This window comes from Erythrolamprus reginae, chromosome 10 (genome assembly GCF_031021105.1).
Source record: "Erythrolamprus reginae isolate rEryReg1 chromosome 10, rEryReg1.hap1, whole genome shotgun sequence".
In the NCBI taxonomy this organism is placed as follows: Eukaryota; Metazoa; Chordata; class Lepidosauria; order Squamata; family Dipsadidae; genus Erythrolamprus; species Erythrolamprus reginae.
Window position 1 is genome coordinate 46,326,846 of NC_091959.1, and position 27,806 is coordinate 46,354,651.

General features: G+C 41.5%; 1 protein-coding gene across 4 annotated transcripts; it reads left to right on the forward strand.

Moving 5' to 3' along the window:
• The first annotated feature begins 13,939 nt into the window (after window positions 1–13,939).
• CIDEC (cell death inducing DFFA like effector c) lies at window positions 13,940–26,075 on the forward strand. 4 transcript variants are annotated; one of them, XM_070763031.1, is made up of 6 exons: window positions 13,940–14,059; window positions 20,558–20,638; window positions 21,894–22,035; window positions 22,268–22,417; window positions 23,652–23,839; window positions 25,302–26,075. In XM_070763031.1, the coding sequence occupies exons 2-6, from the start codon at window positions 20,586–20,588 to the stop codon at window positions 25,483–25,485; spliced, it is 717 nt and encodes a 238-aa protein (XP_070619132.1). In that variant the 5' UTR covers window positions 13,940–14,059; window positions 20,558–20,585; the 3' UTR covers window positions 25,486–26,075. The 4 variants fall into 4 exon arrangements, with proteins under 4 accessions (XP_070619132.1, XP_070619133.1, XP_070619135.1 ...); XM_070763032.1 differs by having other exon boundaries at window positions 14,011–14,107; XM_070763034.1 differs by lacking the exon at window positions 13,940–14,059 and adding an exon at window positions 18,341–18,716.
• The last annotated feature ends 1,731 nt before the right edge of the window (window positions 26,076–27,806 follow it).

Below are 27,806 nucleotides of genomic sequence, written 5' to 3' on the forward strand. Positions count from 1 at the left end.
TATTCTATCTATCTATCTATCTATCTATCTATCTATCTATCTATCTATCTAATCTATCTAACTATCTATCTATCTAATCAATCAATCAATCTATCTATCTATCTATCTGTCTGTCTGTCTGTCTATCTATCTAGTTATCTGTCTGTCTGTCTATCTATCTATCTATCTATCTATCTATCTATCTAATCAATCAATCAATCTATCTATCTATCTATCTAATCTATCTATCTATCTATCTATCTATCATCTATCTATCTATCTATCTAATCTATCTATCTATCTATCTATCTATCTATCTATCTATCTATCTATCTAATCAGTCAGTCTGTCTGTCTGTCTGTCTGTCTATCTGTCTATCTATTCTATCTATCTATCTATCTATCTATCTATCTATCTAATCTATCTAACCATCTATCTATCTAATCAATCAATCTATCTATCTATCTATCTGTCTGTCTGTCTGTCTGTCTGTCTGTCTGTCTGTCTGTCTGTCTATCTATCTAGTTATCTATCTGTCTGTCTGTCTGTCTGTCTATCTATCTATCTATCTATCTATCTATCTATCTATCTATCTATCTATCTATCTATCTAATCAATCTATCTATCTATCTATCTATCTATCTATCTAATCTATCTATCTATCTATCTATCATCTATCTATCTATCTATCTATCTATCTATCTATCTATCATCTATCTATCGATCTATCTATTTAATCTATCTATCTATCTATCTATCTATCTATCTATCTAATCTATCTATCTATCTATCTATCTATCTATCTATCTATCTATCTATCTAATCTATCTATCTATCTATCTATCTATCTATCTAATCTATCTATCTATCTATCTATCTATCTATCTATCTAATCTATCTATCTATCTATCTAATCTATCTATCTATCTATCTATCTATCTATCGATCGATCGATCGATCGATCTAATCTATCTATCTATCTATCTATCTATCTATCTATCTAATCTATCTATCTATCTATCTATCTATCTATCTATCTATCTATCTATCTATCTATCTATCTATCTATCTATCTATTTGTTGGATTTGCATGCCGCTCCTCTCCCTGGACTGGGGGTGGCTCACAACATGCCAATAAAAAAATATACAAATTACAATTGTTACAGTAATTACAAATTATTTGCTTCTTTAGCTCTTTTGCAGAATGTTGGAAGACAGACATTCTTTTCTGCAACAACAGGAGTTTGCAATTTCTTTGGCCCAATTTTTTACCCCAGGATAATTAAAGGAAGGTAATTGATTTTGTCCAACTTTGGCCCTGGTACCTAGACTAATTTTTTGTGTGCGTGTGGATTTCATGCAAAAAAGACTCTTCCAAAATTCTATTGCATCTCAGCCTGGTGGTTTGCGATGAGACCGATTAAGTAGCAAGGGTGGTGCACTTCCATTTTAATTTCCTACAGTGTCCTGATGTAACATTCTTCTGCAGAATTGTGAGAAATTAAAATGAAATTAAATTAAAATTACATCTTGGACATGAGCGAGACATAATGGTACCAGGCAGAAGGAAAACTGGAATAGAATGCGTCTGTTTGAGCTTTCCAATCAATGAGAAAACCCACTGAGATGCCAGCTGCTAAATAGAAAAGAGAGGGAGAGAGAGAGAGAGGGAGGGACGGAAGGAAGGAAGGAGGGAAGGAAGGAAAGAAGGAAGCAAGGAAAGAAGGAAGCAAGCAAGGAAGGAAGGGAGGGAGGGAGGAAGCAAGGAAGGAAGGAAGGTGGGAGAGAGGGAAGGAAGGAAAGAAGGAAGGAAAGAAGGAAGGAAGGTGGGAGGGAGGGAAGGAAGGAAGGTGGGAGGGAAGGAAGGCAGGAAAGAAGGAAGGAGGGAAGGTGAGAGGGAAGGAAAGAAAGAAGGGTGGAAGGAAAGGAGGAGGGAAGGAAGGAAGGAAAGAAAGAAGGAAGGAGGGAAGGTGAGAGGGAAGGAAAGAAAGAAGGGAGGAAGGAAGGTGGGAGGGAAGGAAAGAAAGAAGGGAGGAAGGAAAGAAGGAAGGGAGGAAGGAAAGAAAGGAGGAAGGAAAGAAAGAAAGAAGGGAGGTGGGAAGGAAGGAAGGAAAGAAAGAAGGAAGGAAAGAAGGAAGGAAGGAAGGGAAGGAAAGAAGGAAGGAAAGAAGGAAGGAAGGAAGGAAAGAAGGAAGGAAGGAAAGAAGGAAAGAAGGAAGGAAAGAAGGAAGGAAAGAAGGAAGGAAGGAAGGTGAGAGGGAAGGAAGGAAAGAAGGAAGGAAGGTGAGAGGGAATGAAAGAAGGGAGGAAGGAAGGAAAGAAAGAAAGAATGAAGGAAGGAAGGTGGGAGGGAAGGAAAGAAAGAAGGGAGGAAGGAAAGAAAGAAAGAAAGAAGGAAGGTGGGAAGGAAGGAAGGAAGGAAGAACTGCAACCCACCCCTGAAACCAAGTATTTTATTGGTTCTTCTCCACTTCTAAACTCTTCTGGAAAATAAATTATTTCTGTTCTACATTCGTAAATCTACAGCAGGAATGGACAAAGGCCTGCCTTCTCCCCTCCGCTCTTTTTAGGTTATTTTTCACTTTATTTTTTAGTTTTGGCCTCTAAGTAAGAGAGACATTTAATCACATTTCCAAAATGGCTGGCAACGAGGAATTCAATCAACTTCCCATTATTGTCATTTTAAATGAATCGGATTTGGACCCAAGGGGCATTTCTGCCGTTCAAAGCGAGTTTATTGACTCTAAGCCTGTTATTATTATTGGCTTCCGGTTATGTTTTTGGAGTCGTGTTTTCTCAATTTCAGCAGCTTTAAAATGGTTGGACGCCCATGTGCCGCGAGATTTGGATCCGCAAAGTTGACAAGTGTCGGTGCGAGCGGATGTTGGGAGATAACGCTTCTCCCTCATTCTCTCAGGGTCACACATCATCTGGTTAGGGCAGTAATGGTGAACCTACGGCAAAAAACGGCCCGATGGCCCAACCGGAAGTTTATTTCCAAACTTCAACCGGACGTTTGTTTCCAAACTTCAACCGGACGTTTGCTTCCAAATTTCAACCGGACGTTTGTTTCCAAACTTCAACCGGACGTTTGCTTCCAAACTTCAACTGGACGTTTGTTTTCCAAACTTCAACCGGACGTTTGCTTCCAATCTTCAACCGGACGTTTGCTTCCAAACTTCAACCGGACGTTTGTTTCCAAACTTCAACCAGACGTTTGTTTTCCAAACTTCAACCGGACGTTTGCTTCCAAACTTCAACCGGACGTTTGCTTCCAAACTTCAACCAGACGTTTGTTTCCAAACTTCAACCAGACGTTTGTTTTCCAAACTTCAACCGGACCTTTGCTTCCAAATTTCAACCGGACGTTTGCTTCCAAACTTCAACCGGACGTTTGTTTCCAAACTTCAACCAGACGTTTGGTTCCAAACTTCAACCGGACGTTTGCTTCCAAACTTCAACCGGACGTTTGCTTCCAAACTTCAAACCGGACGTTTGCTTCCAAACTTCAACCGGACGTTTGCTTCCAAACTTCAACCGGACGTTTGCTTCCAAACTTCAACCGGACGTTTGCTTCCAAACTTCAACCGGACGTTTGTATCCAAACTTCAACCGGACGTTTGCTTCTAAACTTCAACCGGACGTTTGCTTCCAAACTTCAAACCGGACGTTTGTATCCAAACTTCAACCGGACGTTTGCTTCCAAACTTCAAACCGGACGTTTGTATCCAAACTTCAACCGGACGTTTGCTTCCAAACTTCAACCGGACGTTTGTTTCCAAACTTCACCCGGACGTTTGTTTCCAAACTTCAACCGGACGTTTGCTTCCAAACTTCAACCGGACGTTTGCTTCCAAACTTCAACCGGACGTTTGCTTCCAAACTTCAACCGGACGTTTGCTTCCAAACTTCAACCGGACGTTTGCTTCCAAACTCCCGTTGCCATCCCGGCCTTATTTTTTATTCATGAGAATCATTTTGCCCAAAATAAGAATGAAAACGTAAATTATGTTAATCTCAATTTATATATGTTATCCCTACTTAGTGATAAATTACTATATATTAACTTGATATATTCATGAAAATCACTTTTTATAGTCCCAGCATTAAGTTTTTACTTTTGTGATGTGTACCACCTACAGTTCGCATTTTGGAAATGCTCATGTAATGTTTTGTTGGGACTTAGGTGTTATGTTTGTTTGTTTGTTTTCTTTTTTATAATCAATAAAATTATTTAATTAGGGGAATCATTTTGCATTCTTCAGGCGCACGGACACACTTCCGGCCTCCTCTGGCTGGGCTGACTTGAACGGAACAGGCTGTTCTTTTCTCTCCGATGTCTTTTCGGCATAATGGAAGGGACGTGGTCCACCCGAGAGGAGAAACTGTGCCTGGCGGGGTGGAGGTGGGGGTTGACGGGACCGGCAGCTGTTGGCAAATGCTTTGCAATATTTATCCCTTCTAAGCAGGCGTCCTTCCTTCCTTCCTTCCTTTCTTTCCTTCCTTCCTTCCTTCCTTTCCTTCCCACCTTCCCTCCTTCCTTTCCTTCCCTCCTTCCTATTTTTTCTTCCTTCCTTTCCTTCCCTCCTTCCTATTTTCCTTCCTTCTTGTCTGCCTTCCTTCCTTTTCTGTCCCTCCTTCCTTCCATTCCTTCCTTCCTTTCCTTCCTTCCTATCCTTCCTTCCTTTCCTTCCTTCCTATCCTTCCTTCCTTCCTATCCTTTCTTCCTTTCCTTCCTTTCCTTCCTAATTTTCCTTCCTTCCTTCCTTCCTTTCTATCCTTCCTTCCTTTCTTTCCCTTCCCTTCCTTCCTTTCCTTCCTATCTTCCTACTTTTCCTTCCTTCCTTCCTATTTTTCCTCCCTCCCTTCCTATTTTTCCTTCCTTCCTTCCCTCCTTTCTTTCCTTCCTATTTTTCCTCCTTCCCTTCCTATTTTGCCTTCCTTCCTTCTTTCCTATTTTTCCTTCTCCCTCCATCCTTCCGTCCCTCCCTTCCTATTTTTCCTTCCTTCCTATGCTTCCTTCATTTCTTCCTTGCTATCCTTCCTTCCTTCCTTCATTCCTTCCTTCCTCCCTCCGTCCCTCCCTTCCTATTTTTCATTCCTTTCCATGCTTCCTTCTTTCCTTCCTTTATCCTTCCTTTCTTCCATCCTTCCTTCCTATCCTTCCTTCCTTCCTTCTTTCCTTCCGTCCATCCTTCCGAGGTGGGTCAAACAAGGACCCATATTGTTGGGGGCAAGAGGCTGACTCTGTAAACTGCTTAGAGAGGGCTACAAAGCCCTGTGAAGCAGCATATAAGTCTAAGTGCAATTGCTATAACCTGGAAATAAAGAGAAATTTCCTGACAAAATGAGAAGAATTCATCAGTGCAATGGCTTGTGGATGCTCCATCACCAGAATTGTTCAAGAAGAGACTGAACAGCCTTTTGACTGGGACGGTGTAACAGTCGACAGAAGTACGGTTAGTCGCAGAAGACATTTTGAGGAGGACGAAGAGGTGGTTTGCACAATGTTGAAATGGCTTCGTGACCAGATCAAGGAGTGGTCACAAAGGCCACAGAACGGGGCGGAGATCACGTGGAAAAATAGGGAGTGTAGAAGAAACATCCTTCTTTCTTGTGTGCAAATTTCATTGTGTTCAATAAATAACAGTTGAAGGAAAAAAATGTGGTGCATTACTTTCTGGGCACCCCTCGTATTTCACGTAGGCATTTATACAGAGCCAGCCCAAGTCCCAAATTTGAGCTGAGGAAGGCTTGACTTACAACAGGTGAAATGGTTGAAGGTAGTTGGGTTTTCACTCCGTTTATGCTACCGGACAACAATTTTCAACTGTGACAACTTTAAGATCTGTGGGACTCCAACTCCCAGAATTCCTCCCCCCCAGCCATCATAGGAATTCTGGGAGTTGGAGTCCACAGACCTTAAAGTTGCCAAGGTTGAGATGGAAATGTGTTATATGGAATATATATTTTATTTTTTTTAATTTATTTTTGTTTGTCATACTAATATAGTATTGTAGTACCCTGTTTCCCCGATAGTAAGACACCCCCGATTGTAAGACGTATCGGGGGTTTCAGGGGGGTCGGCTAATATAAGCCGTACCCCGAAAGTAAGACGGGGGTATTGCCGGGGGGGAGCCCAATGATGTCGCTTCCAAGCTCCCCACGCGCCCCTCGCCTTCGCCTCGCCGCGGCACCACCGCCTCTTCCCTGGCTTGGCAAAGCGAAGGACGGCGCTGGTCCGAAGTGAGCCGAGCGAAGGCGGCTTGCAGCGAAGGCGCTCGTCCCAGCAACCGAGTCCTGCCGAGGCTCGGCTGCAAGCGGCCAGCGAGGCCGACCAGCTCCAAGGCGAGCGGCCGGAGCTGCGCCCTCCTTCGCCCGCCTCCTTTCCGGCAGGCAGGTGGGGCTGCCCAACTGCGCAGAGCGGCTCCTCCCCTCCAGACACACGCTTCCCCGACACACGTCTGTGGCTCCACGCGTGCACGCCGCTTGGAGCCCTGAGGTTGAACTTGGAAAAGGGCTCACGAGACTCCTGTCCCGCGGCTGCCCTTCTGGACTCTGGGGAGATGCCTTCGGGAACGCGACCCTTTCAATTTTTTTCCAATGTAAGACATACCCCAAAAGTAAGACGTAGTGGGGCTTTTGGGGGTAAAAAGAAAGTAAGACACTGTCTTACTTTCGGGGAAACACGGTATGTTTAACATAATACAGTGATACCTTGTCTTACAAACTTAATTGGTTCCGGGATGAGGTTCTTAAGGTGAAAGGTTTGTAAGACGAAACAATGTTTCCCATAGGAATCAATGGAAAAGCGATTAATGCATGCAAGCCCAAAATTCACCCCTTTTGCCAGTCGAAGCGCCAGTTTTTGCGCTGCTAGGATTCCCCCGAGGCTCCCCTCCATCGGAAACTCCACCTCCAGACTTCTGTGGTTTTGCGATGCTGCAGGGGAATCCCAACAGGGGAATCCCAGCATTGCAAAAACAAGCGCTTTGCTGGCAACAGAAGTCCGGAGGTGGGGTTTCCCAGTGAAGGGAGCATCAGTGAAATTGCAGCATCGCAAACACACCGAAGTCCTCGAAACCCCACCTCCGGACCTCTGTGTTTTTGCGATACTGCGATTTCGCTGAGGCTCCCCTTGCTGGGAAACCCCACCTCCGGACTTCCGTTGTCAGCGAAGTGCCTGTTTTTGTGCTGCTGGGATTCCCCTGCTGGGATTTCCCTGCAGCATCGCAAAAACACAGAAGTCCGACGGTGGGGTTTCCCATGGAAGGGAGCATCAGGGGATCCCAGCAGCAGAATCCCAGCAGCGCAAAAACGGGTGCTTCGCTGGCAACGGAAGTCCGGAGGCGGGGCATCCCAGTGGCGGCGGTGGGTTTGTAAGGTGAAAATAGTTTGTAAGAAGAGGCAAAAAAATCTTAAACCCTGGGTTTGTATCTCGAAAAGTTTGTATGACGAGGCGTTTGTAAGACGAGGTATCACTGTATAAGTATAAAGTAGAGATAGAAGAGATAAAAAGACTTTAGGACAGGATCGGTAGGCACGAAGGTGTACTTATGCACGCCCCTTACAAGACCTCTTAGAAAAGGGGAGAGGTCTATTGTAGATAATGTAAAGTTGAAGATTTTGGGATTGGGGGAAGAAACAACAGAGTCCGGTAGTGAATTCCAGGCATTGACCCCTCTATTGCTGAAATCGTATTTTCTGCAGTCTAGTTTGGAGCAATTTACATTTAGTTTGTATCTATTGCATAGCTAGAGGTATAACAAGCAGGAAGAGGGAGATTGTGATCCCCTTATATAGAGCGCTGGTGAGACCACATTTGGAATAATACTGTGTTCAGTTCTGGAGACCTCACCTACAAAAAGATATTGACAAAATTGAAGGGGTCCAAAGACGGGCTACAAGAATGGTGGAAGGTCTTAAGCATCAAACGTATCAGGAAAGACTGAATGAACTCAATCTGTAGAGTCTGGAGGACAGAAGGAAAAGGGGGGACATGATCGAAACATTTAAATATGTTAAAGGGTTAAATAAGTTTCAGGAGGGAAGTGTTTTTAATAGGAAAGTGAACACAAGAACAAGGGGACACAATCTGAAGTTAGTTGGGGGAAAGATCAAAAGCAACGTGAGAAAATATTATTTCACTGAAAGAGTAGTAGATCCTTGGAACAAACTTCCAGCAGACGTGGTTGGTCAATCCACAGTAACTGAATTGAAACATGCCTGGGATAAACATATATCCATCCTAAGATAAAATACAGGAAATAGTATAAGGACAGACTAGATGAACCATGAGGTCTTTTTCTGTCATCAATCTTCTATGTTTCTATGTTTCTATTGCATGCTCTTGTGTTGTTGTTGTTAAAGGTGAGGTCAGGTCTCTCTCCTTTGGAGAGAGATTTGTCTTTCAGTTCAGACATTTTTCAGGAAAGTGCAGAGCAGTTAATCCATAAATCAATTCAAGTGTTTCTTTATCTCGCTTTTTATAGCCAGCAAAGCACTGATTGGAACAACAAAGAAAGAGGCGATAAGAAAAGAAATAAAATTCAAAATCAGATGGGAATAAAAGATGTCCTTGATTTATTTTTATTTTTATTTATTTATTTGATTGGTCAAGTATATATTGGAGGTATGTAAATATGTAATAATATTCATATACATAATACTAGTAAAAAAAATAAAACAAACATTAGGACAGGGGACGGAAGGCACGCTGGTGCACTTATGCACGCCCCTTATTGACCTCTTAGGAATCGGGAGAGGTCAACAGTGGACAGTCTAAGGGTAAAGTTTTGGGGGTTAGGAAATGACACTACAGAGTCTGGTATTAAGTTCCATGCATCAACTACTCGGTTACTAAAGTCGTATTTCCTGCAGTCAAGTTTGGAGCGGTTTACATTAAGTTTGTATATGTTTTTGTGCTCGTGTGTTGTTGTGGTTGAAGCTGAAGTAGTCGTCGACAGGAAGGACATTGCAAAGATAATTTTATGGGCTATGCTTAGGTCGTGTTTAAGGCGACATAGTTCTCGGCTTTCTAAACCTAGGATTGTAAGTTTAGTTGCGTAGGGAATTCTCTTGCGAGTGGAGGAGTGGAGGGCTCTTCTGGTAAAGTATCTCTGGACGTTTTCTAGAGTGTTTATGTCCGAAAAGCGGTGTGGGTTCCAGACAGGTGAGCTGTGTTCAAGGATCGGTCTGGCGAACGTTTTGTAAGCTCTGGTTAGTAGTGTGAGATTACCGGAGTAGAAGCTACGTAGGATTAGGTGAACAACTCTCGAAGCCTTTTGGGTGATGTTGTTGCAGTGGGCTTTGGCATTTAGGATTGGTTTTTTAAAGACAGTTGGATTCGCGATGACCCAAGTTTGAAGAATTTCCGTTGCTAAGCAGGGGGGTGTTCTAAAGGGGTCGCATCTGATGTTATGACCATTTTGCCACAATCATTAAGCCAATTGCCGCAGTTCTTAAAAGGACCATGGGGTGTGAAGTGATGCCGTAACAGTCCAACCTTGGCAACTTAAAGACCTGTGGGCTTCCATTCCCAGAATTCCCCAAATCTTGAAGGTGCCATGGTTAGAATTGCCTGTGTTAGAGAGTGATTAAAACACTGGAAGTCCTTTGGTTTCGATCTGTGTTCTTTTGACAATTTTATTGGCTTCCTCCCTAACCGAGGGTGATTTATTTCTCAACAGAGCCACAGAGGGCAGAACAAGAAGCGATGGGTAGACACTCATGGAAGGAGAGAAGCAACTTGGAATTAGAGGGAAACTTCTATTCTATTCTATTCCTATTTTATTCTATTCCACTTTAATACTATTCTATTTTATTTCACTTTAATTCTATTCTATTTTATTTCACTTTAATTCTATTCTATTCCACTTATATTCTATTCTATTTTATTTCACTTTAATTCTATTCTATTCTATTCCACTTTAATTCTATTCTATTCCACTTTAATTCTATTCTATTCTATTCCACTTTAATACTATTCTATTTTATTTCACTTTAATTCTATTCTATTCCACTTATATTCTATTCTATTTTATTTCACTTTAATTCTATTCTATTCTATTCCACTTTAATTCTATTCTATTCTATTCCACTTTAATTCTATTCTATTCTATTCCACTTTAATTCTATTCTATTCTATTCCACTTTAATACTATTCTATTTTATTTCACTTTAATTCTATTCTATTTTATTTCACTTTAATTCTATTCTATTCCACTTATATTCTATTCTATTTTATTCCACTTATATTCTATTCTATTTTATTTCACTTTAATTCTATTCTATTCTATTCCACTTTAATTCTATTCTATTCTATTCCACTTTAATACTATTCTATTTTATTTCACTTTAATTCTATTCTATTCCACTTTAATTCTATTCTATTTTATTTCACTTTAATTCTATTCTATTCCATTTTAATTCTATTCTATTCTATTCCACTTTAATTTATTCTATTCCATTTCACTTTAATTCTATTTTATTCTATTCCACTTTAATTCTATTCTATTCTATTCCACTTTAATTCTATTCTATTCCACTTATATTCTATTCTATTTTATTTCACTTTAATTCTATTCTATTCTATTCCATTTTAATTCTATTCTATTCTATTCCACTTTAATTCTATTCTATTCTATTTCACTTTAATTCTATTCTATTCCACTTTATTCTATTCTATTCTATTCATTTTCTAAACTATTCTTTTCATTTTCTATATTCTATTCTACTTTAATTCTGTTCCATTTTATTCTTTTTTATACAGTAGTCCCTCGCTATACTGCGCTTCACCTACTGCGGCTTCACTTCATCGCGGGTTTCTGAGGAAGTCGATCGGCAGATTTAAACAGCCCGCCGAACTCGATCGGCAGGTTTTTCAAAAAATATATATATATCTAAAATTGTAAATACTGTATTTAAATACTGTATCTAAAATAAATACTGTGTGGGAAGGGTTTATAAACACTTAAAACAATGAAAACTTACCAAACAATTAAAATATAAATACTTAAATAAGTACTATCAGTCGATAAATTCCCCATCGCGGATTTCACCTATCGCGGCCAGGTCTGGAACGTAACACCAGCGATAGGTGAGGGACTACTGTATTGTATTCCTTTTCTATATTCCATTGTATTCTATTTTATATTCTTTTCATTTTCTCTATTCTATTCTATTCTATTTCACTTTAATTCTATTCTATTCCACTTTAATTCTATTCTATTCTATTCATTTTCTAAACTCTATTCTTTTCATTTTCTATATTCTATTCTATTCTACTTTAATTCTGTTCCATTTTATTCTATTTTATATTCTTTTCATTTTCTATATTCTATTGTATTCTACTTTATATTCTTTTCATTTTCTCCTATTCTATTCTATTCTATTCCATTCCATTTCATTCTATTCTGAACCTCCAAATGTCCCTGTCTACTGTAAGGGTCTTCTGCAATCAAGGGGTCTCCAACCTTCCAGTTCTCTTCCAATTGACTGATTTCATTGCCCCTTTTCCTGCTGTTCTCGTGCTTGGCTGATCTCAAAAGTTAAGCAGGGTCAGCCTTGGCCGGTGTTTGGATGGCGATCTCCACGGGCATCCCCGGGCCATTGATTAAACTGGAAAGTTGAACAAAACTCCTTGCAAGGAAAAAAAAGAAAAGAAAGAAAGAAAAGAAATAGCTTTTTTTGCAAAGCTGCCAAGAAAACTGCAGGGGAGAAAAAATCCATTCTCGGAGATGAAACATGAAGTAAAGGCATTTTTATCATTTCTTATATCGCCTCCGGGTGGAAGAGTGGCTGGGAAAGAAAAGCGAAAAAATGGCTTTCAGGTAGAATTACAGCCTTATTCTGCAGCTGACAGCTCTTTCCCAGAGATATCTTCAGAAGTATTGAGTAGCAGCTTTGCTATTAAATGCCCATTGTACAGGGAAGAAAGGAAGGAAGGAAGGAAGGAAAAATAGAAAGGAAGGAAGGAAGGATAGGAAAGAAGGAAGGAAGGATAGGAAAGAAGGAAGGAAGGATAGGAAAGAAGAAGGAAGGAAGGAAGGAAAAATAGAAAGGAAGAAAGGAAGGGAGGTAGAATAGGAAAGAAGGAAGGAAGGATAGGAAGGAAGGATAGAAAGAAGAAGGAAGGAAGGAAGGAAAAATAGAAAGGAAGGTAGAATAGGAAAAAAGGTAGGAAGGATAGGAAAGAAGGAAAGAAGGATAGGAAGGAAGGATAGGAAAGAAGGAAGGAAGGAAAAATAGAAAGGAAGGAAGGTAAAATACGATAGAAGGAAGGAAGGATAGGAAGGAAAGAAGGAAGGAAGGAAAAATAGAAAGGAAGAAGAGGAAAGAAAGGAAGAATAGGAAAGAAGGAAGGAAGGAAGAATAGGAAGGAAGGAAAAATAGAAAATAAGAAAGGAAGAATAGGAAAGAAGAAAGGAAGGAAGGAAGGAAGGAATAACAGAGGAAACAAGGAAATAAGGAAGGAAACAAGGAAAGAAAAGGGAGAAAAGGAAGGAGGGAGGACACACAGAAAGATTACAGCATAAATAAATAATAAATAAATAAAATTACAAATAAACAGAATGCAAAAATGAAAGTCTGCCTTAAATCTGAAAAGAGACCATATTTTTCACACGTCGGGTGAATTAAAGCACAAAGATTCAGTTTACGTAATACTATTTTGATCATATTGTTATGTAAACCATGATTTATGACTCTGCCATTTAGAACACTTGGATTTGTTTAACTAACCCAGAGTGACTATGTTTCAAATAACCCTAAAGGTGGTCAATCAATTATTTTTATAATTATTATTTATTAGATTTGTATGGGTAATTAGATTAATTACCCAAGAACAAAGCATCGTAAGGATTTCAAGTTGTGGCAAGAAAATTTGGTGGCAAACTGGATCTAGAGACGATATGCTTGCTTGGGGCTTAGCAGGCGGCTATGAGTGATAATTAATCCTGGTTTAGCCATGATTAAGCAAACCACAGCTTAATTGCTACATAGACCCTTTGTTAAAGAGATATCTTTAGGTAGAATATTTCTTTTTTTAAAAAAATAAGTTTTTATTCACAAATAGAAAAACAATGCCATTCAAAAAGAATAGTAAATGACTATTGCAAACATGTAAAGGTGGACAGAGAGAAAAAGAGAGAGAAAAGAAGATAGAATAAAAAGAAAATAGAAAAAGAAAGTCGCTTGGCGGGACCCAGGGGAAGAGCCTTCTCTGTGGCGGCCCCGGCCCTCTGGAACCAAATCCCCCCAGAGATTAGAATTGCCCCCACCCTCCTTGCCTTCCGTAAGCTACTTAAAACCCACCTCTGCCGTCAGGCATGGGGGAATTGAGATCCTCTTTCCCCCTAGGCCTTTACAATTCTATGCATGGTATGTATGTATGTTTGGTTTTTATATTAATGGGTTTTTAATCGTTTTTAGTATTAGATTACTATTGTACACTGTTTTTTTGTTGCTGTTAGCCGCCCCGAGTCTCTGGAGAGGGGCGGCATACAAATCAAATCAAGAAAGAAAGAAAGAAAGAAAGAAAGAAAGAAAGAAAGAAAGAAACAAATAAAATGGTTATATTGTACATCATTTCCATATTGTTTGCATTCCTGATGAATCAAAAAGCAAACTCTATATATCTCCTTGTTGCTTTATCTAATCCATATATCAATTGTTTACACTTTATTGTGTTATTTATAGTTATGAATTATATCCATATATTATTTACTTGTTTATTAGTTATTTCTTCTGGTTTCAAGCCATTCATACAGATACTGTAGGTAGAATATTTCATTCATTCAGATCTAGGAGATGTTATTTGAGTGTTCCCTTTATTTTTCTGAGCAGAAGTTACATTACTGAAATAAATGAACGTTTGCACGATATTCTAATTTTTCGAGATGTGGTCTCATTTTAGGGCAATTCCATCTGCTTCTCCTGATGGGGGAGGGCTGGGAGAGGTGATTGAGGGGAAGGGAAAAGGGGGAGGAGAGGGGTGTGTGACCATCTATAAGAGCAGAGCTTTTGCAACCCTGGGAGGAGAAAAAGAGACCAATTTCTGTTGAGTCCTTGCAGCTGTTTGGTAAGTGGGAATGGAAGGGAGGAGATACCTGGGAAGGAGACCAAAACGGTGAGCAATCTGGATTGCAATGACTTTGGCCTCTTCATGTATATATTTTTATTATTTTATTTAAATGTAATGTAATGTAATGTAATGTAATTTAATTTAATTTAATTTAATTTAATTTAATTTAATTTAATTATTTTTATTTTATTTTATTTTATTTATTTATTTTATTTTATTTTATTTTATTTATTTTATTTTATTTTATTATTTATTTTATTATTTATTTTATTTTATTTTATTTTATTTTATTTTATTTTTTTGTTTTGTTTTGTTTTGTTTTGTTTTGTTTTATTTTATTTTATTTTATTTTATTTTAATTAGATTTGCATGCCACCCCTCTCCATAGACTCGGGGCGGCTCACAACAGTAATAGCACAATATATAACAAATCTAATAATTAAAAGTCACTAAAAACCCCTTATTTAAAAAGAAACATACATTATTTGTCATACAAATATAGTATTGATATTGTAGTATCAATATACTACAATATACCTTCCGACCCCTGTCCTATTGTCTCTCCTATATCCCATGTATCTTCTCTTTTATCCCTATATCTTTCTTCTATTCTCTCATTGATTATTTTATCCTATACTCTCTCTTCTATTCTTTCTCGAATTCTATTTCCTCGAAGGTGTGCTCTATTACCTTCATTGTGTATGATTGTGTATTGGACAAAATATATAAATAAATAAAAATTATACATATATGTATGTATGTATGTAGGTAGGTAGGTAGGTTTGGTAGGTAGGTAGGTAGGTAGGTAGGTAGATAGATAGATAGATAGATAGATAGATAGATAGATAGATAGATAGATAGATAGATAGATAGATAGATAGATAGATAGATAACCTAGATATAGATAACATTGAATGGGTCCAAAGACGGGCTACAAAAATGGTGGAAGGTCTTAAGCATCAAACTTATCAGGAAAGACTTCATGAACTCCATCTGTACAGTCTGCAGGACAGAAGGGAAAGGGGGGGGGACACGATTGAAACATTTAAATATGTGAAAGAGTTAAATAAGGTTCAGGAGGGAAGTGTTTTTAATAGGAAAGTGAACACAAAGAACAAGGAGGCACAATCTGAGGTTAGTTGGGGGAAAGATCAGAAACAATGTGAGAAAATATTATTTGACTGAAAGAGTAGTAGATGCTTGGAACAAACGTCCAGCAGATGTGGTTGGTCAATCCACAGTCACTGAATTTAAACATACCTGGGATAAACATAGATCCATCCTAAGATAAAGTACAGGAAATAGTATAAGGGCAGACTGGATGGACCAGGAGGTCTTTTTCTGCTGTCAATCTTCTATGTTTCTATGAATCCCGCTAGCCGTGGAATATATTAGAAATATCACCCACTTCCAAGACACATTAGCTCAGCATACAGTGTGAACCCTAACCTGGTTTATTTATTATATGTAGTATATTATTTCAACATTGTTTTTTTTTTTTTGGTTTGTCAACTTAGGGAAAAGCTTGATGTAGAACCTCAACTAATTTTACGAGGAATTCGATTTATACAGATCCCCTCTCCCCAAGACTCACCATCCTGGCTAATTAAAAACTCTAAATAACGATAGAAAAACGGGTGGGAACTGCATAACTGACTCCCCATAAGGACCAGAAACTTGCTTTAATTTATTTAATCAATTTCAGCCCGCTGTATCCAATCCCATCTAAGTGGCTTACAATGGCTTTCTTGCTTGCTTGCTTATTTTAATTTAATTTTTTTTTTTTTGTAATATTGTGCCCGCCGTACTGCTCAGAAATTAAATTGGTATCCAAAATTCGTGTTTGAACGAAAGCAAAAACCATTGACAAATAAATAAATGATTGCATTCAATCTCTTTAATAGATTCCCCCCACACCCCTTAAAACCCTGCTGTTCTGTTCGGATTGTATGTGACCCGAAGCCAAGTTTGAGTCCCTGTAAAAAATTTTCCCTGCATATCTGAAACTTGAAATTTCATGACTTTTCATCATTTCAGGGGTTCTCTCTATGAGAATTTTTTTTGGGGGGTGGGGGGTTTCTTTCTTGCTGAAAAACAAAAAGTCACACTTGTTGTGTTCCCGGGTCACCCTGACCCGGACCGAAAACTCTTCATTTGAAGTGCTTATGTTTGGTCAATTTGAATACTTTTTTCACTTGGAAAGTAGTCCGAACATTTCTGCACACAATGATATGAAAATTGAAATGAAAAAAGTAATTCTTATTGGTTTATTTTGCTGATAGAATGAGTGCCCCCCCTCCCGTTTTTGTGAAATATTTTTCAATTTATGGATAGTTTTGCTTGCAAAAACACGGGGGGGGGGCACATTTATGTGCAAAATAAACCAATAAGGATTAATTTGTTCACTTCAATTTTCATTCCATTGTGTGCAGAAATGTTCAAACTTGTTTCCAGGTGAAAAAAGCTTTCAAAAAGACCAAATATAAGTACCTAAAATGATCAATTTGCAGTCCAGGAACATAAGATTAGGGAGTTTTCTCGAACTGAACTTAATTAAAGGTTTCTTAACAAGGTAAGAGTGAAGTCATAAAAACTGAGATTCAGAATTCCTCTGTTGCATCAGAGTCCACTAACTGAGAATGCTGGCCTGTGACTCTTGGAGTGACAACTGCTGGTTAAAGGTGAGGAGTCCAGAGTTCGTGCCTAGCTTGCCAGCAGGAACGGGGGGAAAACACTCCTAGGTCTTGTGCCATCCATGAGATTAAGTATCTCTTGCAGGGTTTCAACTCTCAGACAGTGTCTGGATTTGCAAAGGGAGTTTGCAGAATAAAAATAGAGCGTTTTGTGGAGGGTGGAGACTTGGAAGGCTGTGCGCAGAAAACTCTTTGGGGATGGGGGAAATATTTGGTCTAGGGGTTAGGACTCTTAGATTCGAAGGTAGGAGCACAGTGGGACCTCTACTTATGAACTTAATTTGTTCCTTGACCAGGTTCTTAAGTAGAAAAGTTTGTAAGAAGAAGCAATTTTTCCCATAGGGATCAATGTAAAAGCAAATAATGTGTGCGATTGGGGAAACCACAGGGAGGGTGGAGGCCCTGTTTCCTGCCAGGAGATACCTAGAGAGGCCCCACGGAGGCTTCTCCCCGCCTTTTCCGGCCCTGTTTCCTCCCAGGAGAGTCCTAGAGAGGCCCCACGGAGGCTTCCCCCCACCTTTTCCAGACCTGTTTCCTCCCAGGAGAGTCCTAGAGAGGCCCACAGAGACTTCTCCCCACCTTTTCAGGCCCTGTTTCATCCCAGGAGATACCTAGAGAGGCCCCACGGAGGCTTCTCCTTGCCTTTTCCGGTTACAGTTTCGGAGGCTCGGGTTTGTAAGTGGAAAATGGTTCTTGAGAAGAGGCCAAAAAAATCTCGAACACCCGGTTCTTATCTAGAAAGGTTCGTGAGTAGAGGCATTCTAGGGTAGAGGAACCTGGTGCACCAGTTGTGGCCCTATCTGGACCGGGACTCACTGCTCACAGTCACTCATGCCCTCATCACCTCGAGGCTCGACTACTGTAACGCTCTCTACATGGGGCTACCTTTCAAAAGTGTTCGGAAACTCCAGATCGTGCAGAATGCAGCTGCGAGAGCAATCATGGGCTTTCCTAAATATGCCCATGTCACACCAACACTCCGCAGTCTGCATTGGTTGCCGATCAATTTCCGGGCACAATTCAAAGTGTTGGTTATGACCTATAAAGCCCTTCATGGCACCGGACCAGATTATCTCCAGGACCGCCTTCTGCCACATGAATCCCAGCGACCAGTTAGGTCCCACAGAGTTGGCCTTCTCCGGGTCACGTCAACTAAACAATGCCGTTTGGCGGGACCCAGGGGAAGAGCCTTCTCTGTGGCGGCCCCAGCCCTCTGGAACCAACTCCCCCCAGAGATTAGAATAGCCCCCACCCTCCTTGCCTTTCGTAAGCTCCTTAAAACCCACCTCTGCCGTCAGGCATGGGGGAACTGAGATATTCTTTCCCCCTAGGCTTCTACAATTTATGCATGGTATGTTTGTATGTATGATTGGTTTTATAACAAGGGTTTTTAGCTGTTTTTTAGTATTGGATTGTGACATGTTGTTTTTACCACTGTTGTTAGCGGCCCCGAGTTCACGGAGAGGGGTGGCATACAAATCAATCAATCAATCAATCAAATAGGTAGATAGATAGATAGATAGATAGATAGATAGATAGATAAACAAACAAACAAACAAACAAACAAACCACTGTATTACCTTAGGTATGAAAACCAATTGGGTTACCTTGTGCCAATCGCCAGGAGACAATAAGTTCTAGTCCCACCTTAGACATAAAACCCAGCTGGGTGACTTTGAGCCAACCATTCCTAGCCCAACCTGCCTGGCATCCAAACGTTTTGGGTAAATCCGGGAAGAAAGTCATGTGAGGACATTCCCCTTTGCCCCAATTGCTGGAGAAGCCTCTGAGCATTTGCTTCCAAATGCTCAACAAATGATGGGATCAGCGCATTGCCTAACCCGCCTGGTGGCTGGTTCTCCCTCCCTTCCCCGTCCAAAGGGCGGCCAAGGGCTGGGCTCCCTTTAAAACCCGGAGACACGTCAGCCGAGCAGGAAAACAGAGGCTGGTTGGTTGGAAAGGTAAGTTTGGAGTTTCTCTTGCAAGACAGGAGGGGAAAAATTTGAGGTGGGGGGGGCGTCTTGACTGGGGAGGAAAGGGGAGTGTGGAGAAAGGAGGCTTCGGGCTGGTGGGTAAGTAGACTCTGCTTGGATTGGAGGGAAGGATTAGGGGAGGCCTGAGAGCATAGCATTTAGCATAGTTTTTTAGACTTATATACTGCTTCACGGTGCTTTTACAGCCCTCTCTCTAAGCGGTTTGCAGAGTCAGCATTTTGCCCCCAACAATCTGGGTCCTCATTTGACCCACCTGGGAAGATGGAAGGTTGAGTCAACCTTGAATCAGGAAGGGAGGGAGGGAGAGACAGAGAGAGAGAATGAGGAAGGAAGGAGGGAGGGAGGGAAGGGAGGGAGGGAGGGAGGGAGGGAGGGAGGGAGGGAGGAAGGAAGGAAGGAAGGAAGGAAGGAAGGAAGGAAGGGGAGTAAGTGACTGAGTGAGTGAAAGAGAGACAGAGAGAAAGAATGAGGAAGGAAGGAAGGAAGGAAGGAAGAAAGGGGAGTAAGTGACTGAGTGAGTGAATGAATGAATGAGAGACAGAGAGAAAGAATGAGGAAGGAAGGAAGGAAGGATGGAAGCAAGGGGAGTGAGTGAGAGACAGAGAGAGAGAATGAGGAAGGAAGGAAGGAAGGAAGGAAGGAAGGAAGGAGCAATACTGTTTACACTTATCTACTGCTTCACAGTGCTTGAGTCAACCTTGAATCAGGAAGGGAGGGAGAGACAGAGAGAGAGAATGAGGAAGGAAGGAGGGAGGGAGGGAAGGGAGGGAGGGAGGAAGGAAGGAAGGGGAGTAAGTGACTGAATGAGTGAGTGAGAGACAGAGAGAGAGAATGAGGAAGGAAGGAAGGAAGGAAGGAAGGAAGGAAGGAAGGAGCAATACTGTTTACACTTATCTACTGCTTCACAGTGCTTGAGTCAACCTTGAATCAGGAAGGGAGGGAGGGAGACAGAGAGAGAGAATGAGGAAGGAAGGAGGGAGGGAAGGGAGGGAGGAAGGAAGGAAGGGGAGTAAGTGACTGAGTGAGTGAAAGAGAGACAGAGAGAGAGAATGAGGAAGGAAGGAAGGAAGGAAGGAGCAATACTGTTTACACTTATCTACTGCTTCACAGTGCTTGTGTCAACCTTGAATCAGGAAGGGAGGGAGGGAGAGACAGAGAGAGAGAATGAGGAAGGAAGGAGGGAAGGGAGGGAGGGAGGGAGGAAGGGAGGGGAGTAAGTGACTGAGTGAGTGAATGAGAGACAGAGAGAAAGAATGAATGAGGAAGGAAGGAAGGATGGAAGCAAGGGGAGTGAGTGAGAGACAGAGAGAGAGAATGAGGAAGGAAGGGAAGGAAGGAAGGAGCAATACTGTTTACACTTATATACTGCTTCACAGTGCTTTCAAGCCCCCTCTAAGCGGTTTACAGAGTCAGCCTCTTGCCCCCCAACAACCTGGATCCTCATTTGACCCACCTTGGAAGGACAGAAGGCTGAGTCAATCTTGAGTCAGGGAAAGAAGAAAGGAATAAAAGGATGGAAGGAGGGAGGGAAGGAAGGAGGGAGGAAGGAAAGAGGGAGAGAAGGAAGGAGGGAAGGAAGGAGGGAGAAAGGGAAGGAAGGAAGGAAGCAAGGAAAGAAGGAAGAAAGAGAAGGAAGAAAGAAGGAAGAAAGGAAGGAAGGAAGAAAAGAAAAGTCAAAGTGTATAATCAATAATATCCAGGCCTCCTCTTTATCTAGCTGCCCAATCAATCAAGATGTCGCAATCTCAAAGGAAAGAAATTAAGAAACTGACATGCCTTAACCCAGATTTTCTGTTCTCTCACCCTAGTGCCTGAGTCCTGCCCTCTTGCAGCCTGATGGATTATGCAAAGAAATCTTTGGGCCTCCTCAGCCCCCGATCGCTTTCCAAGTAAGTCTGGGTAGATAATCCGTGGTGGTCCCTTCCACCCCGTGTCCCCCTCCTCTTGAATGGCAGATATTTTTGATTTTCAGCCTATTTTATAGCTCTCTAAAAGCAGTTTACAGAGAGTCTGCCTCTTGCCCCCAACAATCTGGGTCCTCATTTTACTCACCTTGGAAGGAGGCAAGGCTGAGTTAGCCTTGAGTCAGGAAGGAAGGAAGGAAAGGGATGGAAGGAAGAAAGGAAGGAAGGAAAGGGATGGATAGAAGGAAGGAAGGAAGGAAGGAAGGAAAGGGATGGAAGGAAGGAAGGAAGGAAGGAAAGGGATGGATAGAAGGAAGGAAGGAAGGAAAGGGATGGAAGGAAGAAAGGAAGGAAGGAAGGAAAGGGATGGATAGAAGGAAGGAAGGAAGGAAGGAAAGGGATGGAAGGAAGAAAGGAAGGAAAGGGATGGATAGAAGGAAGGAAGGAAGGAAGGAAAGGGATGGAAGGAAGAAAGGAAGGAAGGAAAGGGATGGATAGAAGGAAGGAAGGAAGGAAGGAAAGGGATGGAAGGAAGAAAGGAAGGAAAGGGATGGATAGAAGGAAGGAAGGAAGGAAGGAAAGGGATGGAAGGAAGAAAGGAAGGAAAGGGATGGAAGGAAGGAAGGAAGGAAGGAAAGGAAGGAAGGGATTTAATTTATTAGACTTGTATGCCGCCCCTATCTATGGACTCCGTGAGATGGATGGATGGATGGTAGATGGAAGGCAGGAAGGAAGGAAGGAAGGAAGGAAAGAAAGGGGATGGATGGATGGAAGGAAGGAAGGAAGGAAGGAAAGGGATGGATGAATGGTGGGTGGGTGGATGGATGGATGGAAGGAAGGAAGGAAGGAAAGAAATGGATGGATGGAAGAAGAAAGGAAAGAAAGGGATGGATGGATGGATGGAAGGAAGGAAATAAAAGGGATGGATGGATGGTAGGAAGGAAGGAAAGAAAAAAGAAAGAAAGAAAGAGAGGGAGGGAGGGAGGGAAGGAAGGAAAGAAAGGGATGGATGGATGGAAGGAAGGAAAGAAAGAAAGAAAGAAAGGGATGGATGGATGGAAGGAAGGGCAATCCCACTTAGACTTATAGACCCCTCCACCTTGCTTTTACAGCTCCTCTCCAAGCAGTTTACAGAATCAGCCTCTTGCCCCCAACAATCTGGCTGTTCATTTTCACGAGGGGGTGGGTTTTTTAAAAATATCCTTCTCCTCCCTCAAATGACATTCCTCCCCTCTTCCAGATGTGTATCGGCCAGTGCTTCCGTGACCCAGCAGCTGTTGGCTGGCCCTGCTCCCCGTCCGAGGCCGTACCGCGTGAGCAATTGTGAACGCACGCTACGGAAAGGCGTCATGGCCGAGGGCCTGAACGACTTGCTCGAGAAAGTAAGCGGCGCGGGGTTGTGTGTGTTACCCTTGCAAATTCTGTGCACAAAAGGTGGGCTCCCCACCCCAATATTTTAAAAAGTTAAAAGTCTCTCCGAATGGATAGAAGAGGATATTCGGTTGAATTGTGGCCTTGGCCAAACTTCCTTTCTAAGCCCATCTGCTCTTTTGCTAACAGACCCTGATTCCTAGTTTGTCTGGAACTGCAAAGTATCCTCATTTATTCCTGCAGGTACGAACTGCTCTGGATTTAGTGGGGCCCATCGCCTTTGTCTTGGACGAAGACGGCACTGGCATCGAGTCGGAAGAGTTTTTCCAAACCCTGGAAGAGGGGACGGTCATTCTGGCCTTAACTGAGGGGCAGGCGTGGCATCCAGCCAAGGTGAGGAGCCAGATTGAAGGCTTAAGATGGGAAGAGGTAGGTAGGTAGGTAGGTAGGTAGGTAGGCAAGTAGGCAGGCAGGCAGGCGGGCAGACAGATCGATAGATAGACAGATAGACACATGATAGATAGATAGATAGATAGATAGATAGGTAGGTAGGTAGGTAGGTAGGTAGATATGGTAGATATAGTAGATAGATATAGAGATAGATATATAGTTTTCGTAGATTTTCACGGGTACAGGTATGATGGTCTTGGTATATTCGGGTTTCTTCCCGTGTAGGATTTGGAAATTTCTGGCGATGTTTCGACGAGGTCCCACTCGTCATCTTCAGGCTGGTGTTTCTGTCCGTGTTCGCCCTAGAACAAGGACAGAAACACCAGCCTGAAGATGACGAGTGGGACCTCGTCGAAACGTCGCTAGAAATTTCCAAATCCTACACGGGAAGAAACCTGAATATACCAAGACCATCATAGATATATAGATATATATAGAGATAGATCGGTAGGTAGATTAGATAGATAGATAGATAGGTAGGTAGGTAGGTAGGTAGATAGGTAGGTAGATAGGTAGATAGGTAGATATGGTAGATATGGTAGATATGGTAGATATGGTAGATATGGTAGATATGGTAGATATGGTAGATATAGTAGATAGAGTAGAGAGCTAGAGAAATAGAGAGATAGAGAGATAGATATAGTAGATAGATAGAGAGATAGATATATAGATATATATAGAGATAGAGAGATAGGTAGGTAGGTAGGTAGGTAGGTAGATTAGATAGATAGATAGATAGACAGACAGACAGACAGACAGACAGACAGATAGATATATAGAGAGATGTTAGATAGATATGGTACGTAGGTAGGTAGATGGACAGACAGACAGACACTCAAGCAGGAAATCCTACACCTGTTCAGACAGGTGGCTGTCCAGTATCTTCTTAAAAACCACCAGCGATGGAGCGTCCACAACATCTGGTGGCAAGCTGTTCCCCTGGTTCATTCTCCTCACTGTTAGGAAGTTTCTCCTTAAATTCCAGGTTGCTTCTTTCCTTGGATTAGTGTCCACCCGTTGCTTCTTGTCCTGCCTTTTGATGCTTTGGGAAATAGTTTGACTCCTTCTTCTTTGTGGCAACCCCTGAAATATTGGAAGACCGCTCTCACGTCCCCACAACCCTCCTCTTCGCTAGACTCGCATTAAAGTGTCTTTCCCCATTTTTTTTGGTCCCTAGAAAGCCGGCTACCAGCTCTCGCTATCCCAGAAGCCTCGACGCCGGATTGATGTGGCCTGCCTCACCTTTGACCTGTACAAGACCAACCCCCAGGATATCCTCGGCTCTTTGAACATCAAGGCGACGCTCTATGGGACCTACAGCATGTCGTACAATATGCAATGCTACGGGGCAAAGAGGATCATGAAGTAAGTGGGTTTCTCTCCCTGGTTTGGCCCTTCCCAGAATCATCATTCACCATTCACCATCCTTTTGGGATTCACCCACAATTTGCTCACGGACATACCACATTTAATTATTAGAAACATAGAAGTCTGACGGCAGAAAAAGACCTCATGATCCATCTAGTCTGCCCTTATACTATTTCCTGTATTTTTACCTTAGGATGGATCTATGTTTATCCCTGGCATGTTTAAATTCATTTAATGTGGATTCTTCCTTCCTTCTTTCTTTCTCTCCTTCTCTTTCTTTCCTTCCTTCTTTCCTTCCTCCCGTCCTTTCTCATTTATAGAAACATAGAAGATTGACGGCAGAAAAAGACTTCCTGGTCCATCTAGTCTGCCCTTATACTATTTCCTGTATTTTATCTTAGGATGGATTTATGTTTATCCTTGGCATGTTTAAATTTATTTAATGTGGATTCTTCCTTCCTTCTTTCCCTTCCTTCCTTCTCTTCTTTCCTTCTCTTTCTTTCCTTCCTTTTTTCCTTCCTCCCATCTTTCTCATTTATAGAAACATAGAAGACTGACGGCAGAAAAAGACCTCCTGGTCCATCTAGTCTGCCCTTATACTATTTCCTGTATTTTATCTTAGGATGGATATATGTTTATCCCAGGCACGTTTAAATTCAGTTCCTGTGGATTTACCAACCACATCTGCTGGAAGTTTGTTCCAAGGATCTACTACTCTTTCAGTAAAATAATATTTTCTCATGTTGCTTTTGATCTTTCCCCCAGCTAACTTCAGATTGTGTCCCCTTGTTCTTGGGTTCACTTTCCTATTAAAAACACTTCCCTCCTGAACCTTATTTAACTCCTTGACATATTTAAATGTTTCGATCATGTCCCCCCTTTTCCTTCTGTCCTCCAGACTAGACAGATTGAGTTCATTAAGTCTTTCCTGATACGATTTATGCTTAAGACCTTCCACCATTCTTGTAGCCTGTCTTTGGACCCATTCAATTTTGTCAATCTCTTATTGTAGGTGAGGTCTCCAGAACTGAACACAGTATTCCAAATGTGGTCTCGCCAGCGCTCTATATAGCGGGATCACAATCTCCCTCTTCCTGCTTGTTATACCTCTAGCTATGCAGCCAAGCATCCTACTTGCTTTTCCTACTGCCTAACCGCACTGTTCACCCATTTGAAGACTGTTGGAAATCACGACCCCTCAATCCTTCCCTTCTGAAGTTTTTGCTAACACAGAACTGCCAATAAGTCTACGGAGAGGGGCGGCATACAAATCTAATTAATAATAATAATAATAATAATAATAATAATAATAATAATAATAATGGATTGAGGATTATTTTTCCCCAAGTGCATTATTTGTGGTTGTTATTATTTAAAAATTGGCAAGACCCCTGCTTTGAATGGACCTCTTGCTTCCTGGATCATTGCCTTCCATTTCTCCTGGTTTTTTTTTCCTTAGGGAAGCCCTCCGCTGGACCCTCTTTACCATGCAAGCCACAGGTCACGTCCTACTGGGCACTTCCTGTTACGTGCAACAATTGCTCGACGCTGCAGAAGAACCGAAGGAAGAGACATTACCGGCGCTGTTGCCTCCTTCCATCATCGCTCTCCCTTCCTCCCTGACCCGGAGAATGCTACAATGAATTGGGGACCCGCGTGTCCAAGAGATGGAGATGTTTTCTCCTCTCCCACTGCTGCTACGGACTCCGAATCCGAGGACAGTTGATATCCTATAAGTAATAGCACCCATAGAGATCCTACAGGGAGGGACGGGCATCACTTCTCACCCACTGCATTGGGGGGAAAAAAAAACCACAGCCAACCTCAATTGACATTTGACTTTGTAACGGGATTCTAGGCAATTCACTGTTGTTTTTTTGTAAGTTATAATGTGCGATCTTTGTCTTGTTGTCCAGCGCTATGTAGCCAGAATTGGGGCAGAAAAATGCCAAGGTTTTCATCCAGGGTTGGGTTCTATTGCTACTGGTGCGCATCGTGAAAATTATGGTAAAAAGATATGGCAGTGCGCACGACCGGCACAAAACCATCACGCCAAAATTACATCATCAGCGGGCAACTACTAGGCTGCACCCTGGTTTCACTTTTTCCTTATTTATTTTATCTATGTATATATAATTTCCAACACGCGTAAGTAAATACACACATTGACTTTGTAATATTACAGTGTAAATATGTGAATTTTTTAAAAAATAAATGTTTTCTTAAACTGTCATATATGGGTTTCTTCCCTTTTTCTGGCTTTATTCTCAAATTATTATTATTATTATTATTATTATTAATTGGATTTGTATGCCGCCCCTCTCCGCAGACTCGGGGCGGCTAACAACAGTGGTAAAACAACATGAACAATCCAATTAATAAAAACAACTAAAAAACCCTTATTATAAAAAACCAAACATACACACAAACATACCATGCATAACTTGTAGTAGCCTAGGGGGAAAGGATAACTTAACTCCCCCATGCCTGGCGACAAAGGTGGGTCTTGAGTAATTTGCGAAAGACAAGGAGGGTGGGGGCCGTTCTAATCTCTGGGGGGAGTTGGTTCCAGAGGGCCAGGGCCGCCACAGAGAAGGCTCTTCCCCTGGGGCCCGCCAAACGACATTGTTTGGTCGACGGGACCCGGAGAAGGCCAACTCTGTGGGACCTCATCAGCCGCTGGGATTCGTGCGGTGGAAGGCGGTTCCGGATGTATTCTGGCCCAATGCCATGTAGGGCTTTAAAGGTCATTACCAACACTTTGAAATGTTGAATAGAAAATAAATTTGCGGTTGCTTTCTAGAAGGGAAGAAAATGGAGCTGGGTGTATTATCAGGGCAGCTGCTGTCCAACCTCACCAAATTTCCTCGCCCCCCCCCCCAAAAAAAAATATTGGCCAAATTTTATTCAGCTATTTGAAATCAACTGAAGCTAAACAACCCCGAGTTTATTTTGTCTCAATCTAACTAGATCTGTTGATACTATTAACCAGAACATACAAAAGTTTGACCAGACCAATCCTCAAATACAGCTCACCTGCCTGGAACCCACACCCAGGGGAAGAGCCTTCTCTGTGGCGGCCCCGACTCTCTGGAACCAGCTCCCCCCAGAGATTAGAACTGCCCCTACCCTCCTCGCCTTTCGCAAACTCCTTAAAACCCACCTTTGTCGTCAGGCATGGGGGAACTGAGATATCTCCCCCGGGCCTATACAATTTATGTATGGTATGCTTGTGTGTATGTCTGTTTAATAATGGGTTTTTTAAAAATATTTTAAATTGTAAATTATTAGATTTGTTATAAACTGTTTTTATTGTGTTGTGAGCCGCCCTGAGTCTATGGAAAGGGGCGGCATACAAATCTAATTAATAATAATAATAATAATAATAATAATAATAATAATAATAATAATAATATTTTTGGACATAAACGTTCAGAAAACGTTCAGAGATACTTTACTGGAAGAGCCCTCCACTCCTTCACTCGCAACAAAATCCCCTACGCAACTAGAGTTAGAATCCTAATTTTAGAAAGTTTAGAACTACAGTACATCGCTTTAAACACGACCTAAGCATAGCCTGTAAAATCATCTGCCGCAACGTCCTTCCTGTCAACAGCTACTTCAGCTTCAACCACAACAACACACGAGCACACAACAGATAGAAACAGATAGAATAGAATGGAATGGAATAATAGAGAGAATGGAATGGAATGGAAGTAGAGTAGAATAGAGTAGAGTAGAGAGTAGAGTAGAACACAGAATAATAAAGAATGGAATGGGATAGAAGTAGAGTAGAGTAGAATAGAACATAGAATAACAGAGAGTGGAATGGAATAGAAGTAGGGTAGAATAGAGTAGAGTAGAATAGAGTAGAGTAGAGAGTAGAGTAGAACATAGAATAATAAAGAATGGAATGGAATAGAAGTAGAGTAGAGAAGAGTAGAACATAGAATAACAGAGAATG

Coding starts and splice junctions, on each gene's coding strand:
- CIDEC (XM_070763031.1), top strand. CDS start 20,586: ATGGATTATGCAAAGAAATCTTTGGGCCTCCTCAGCCCCCGATCGCTT. Junction 20,639..21,893: donor AGCCCCCGATCGCTTTCCAA/GTAAGTCTGGGT, acceptor CCCCTCTTCCAG/ATGTGTATCGGCCAGTGCTT. Junction 22,418..23,651: donor AGGCGTGGCATCCAGCCAAG/GTGAGGAGCCAG, acceptor TTTGGTCCCTAG/AAAGCCGGCTACCAGCTCTC.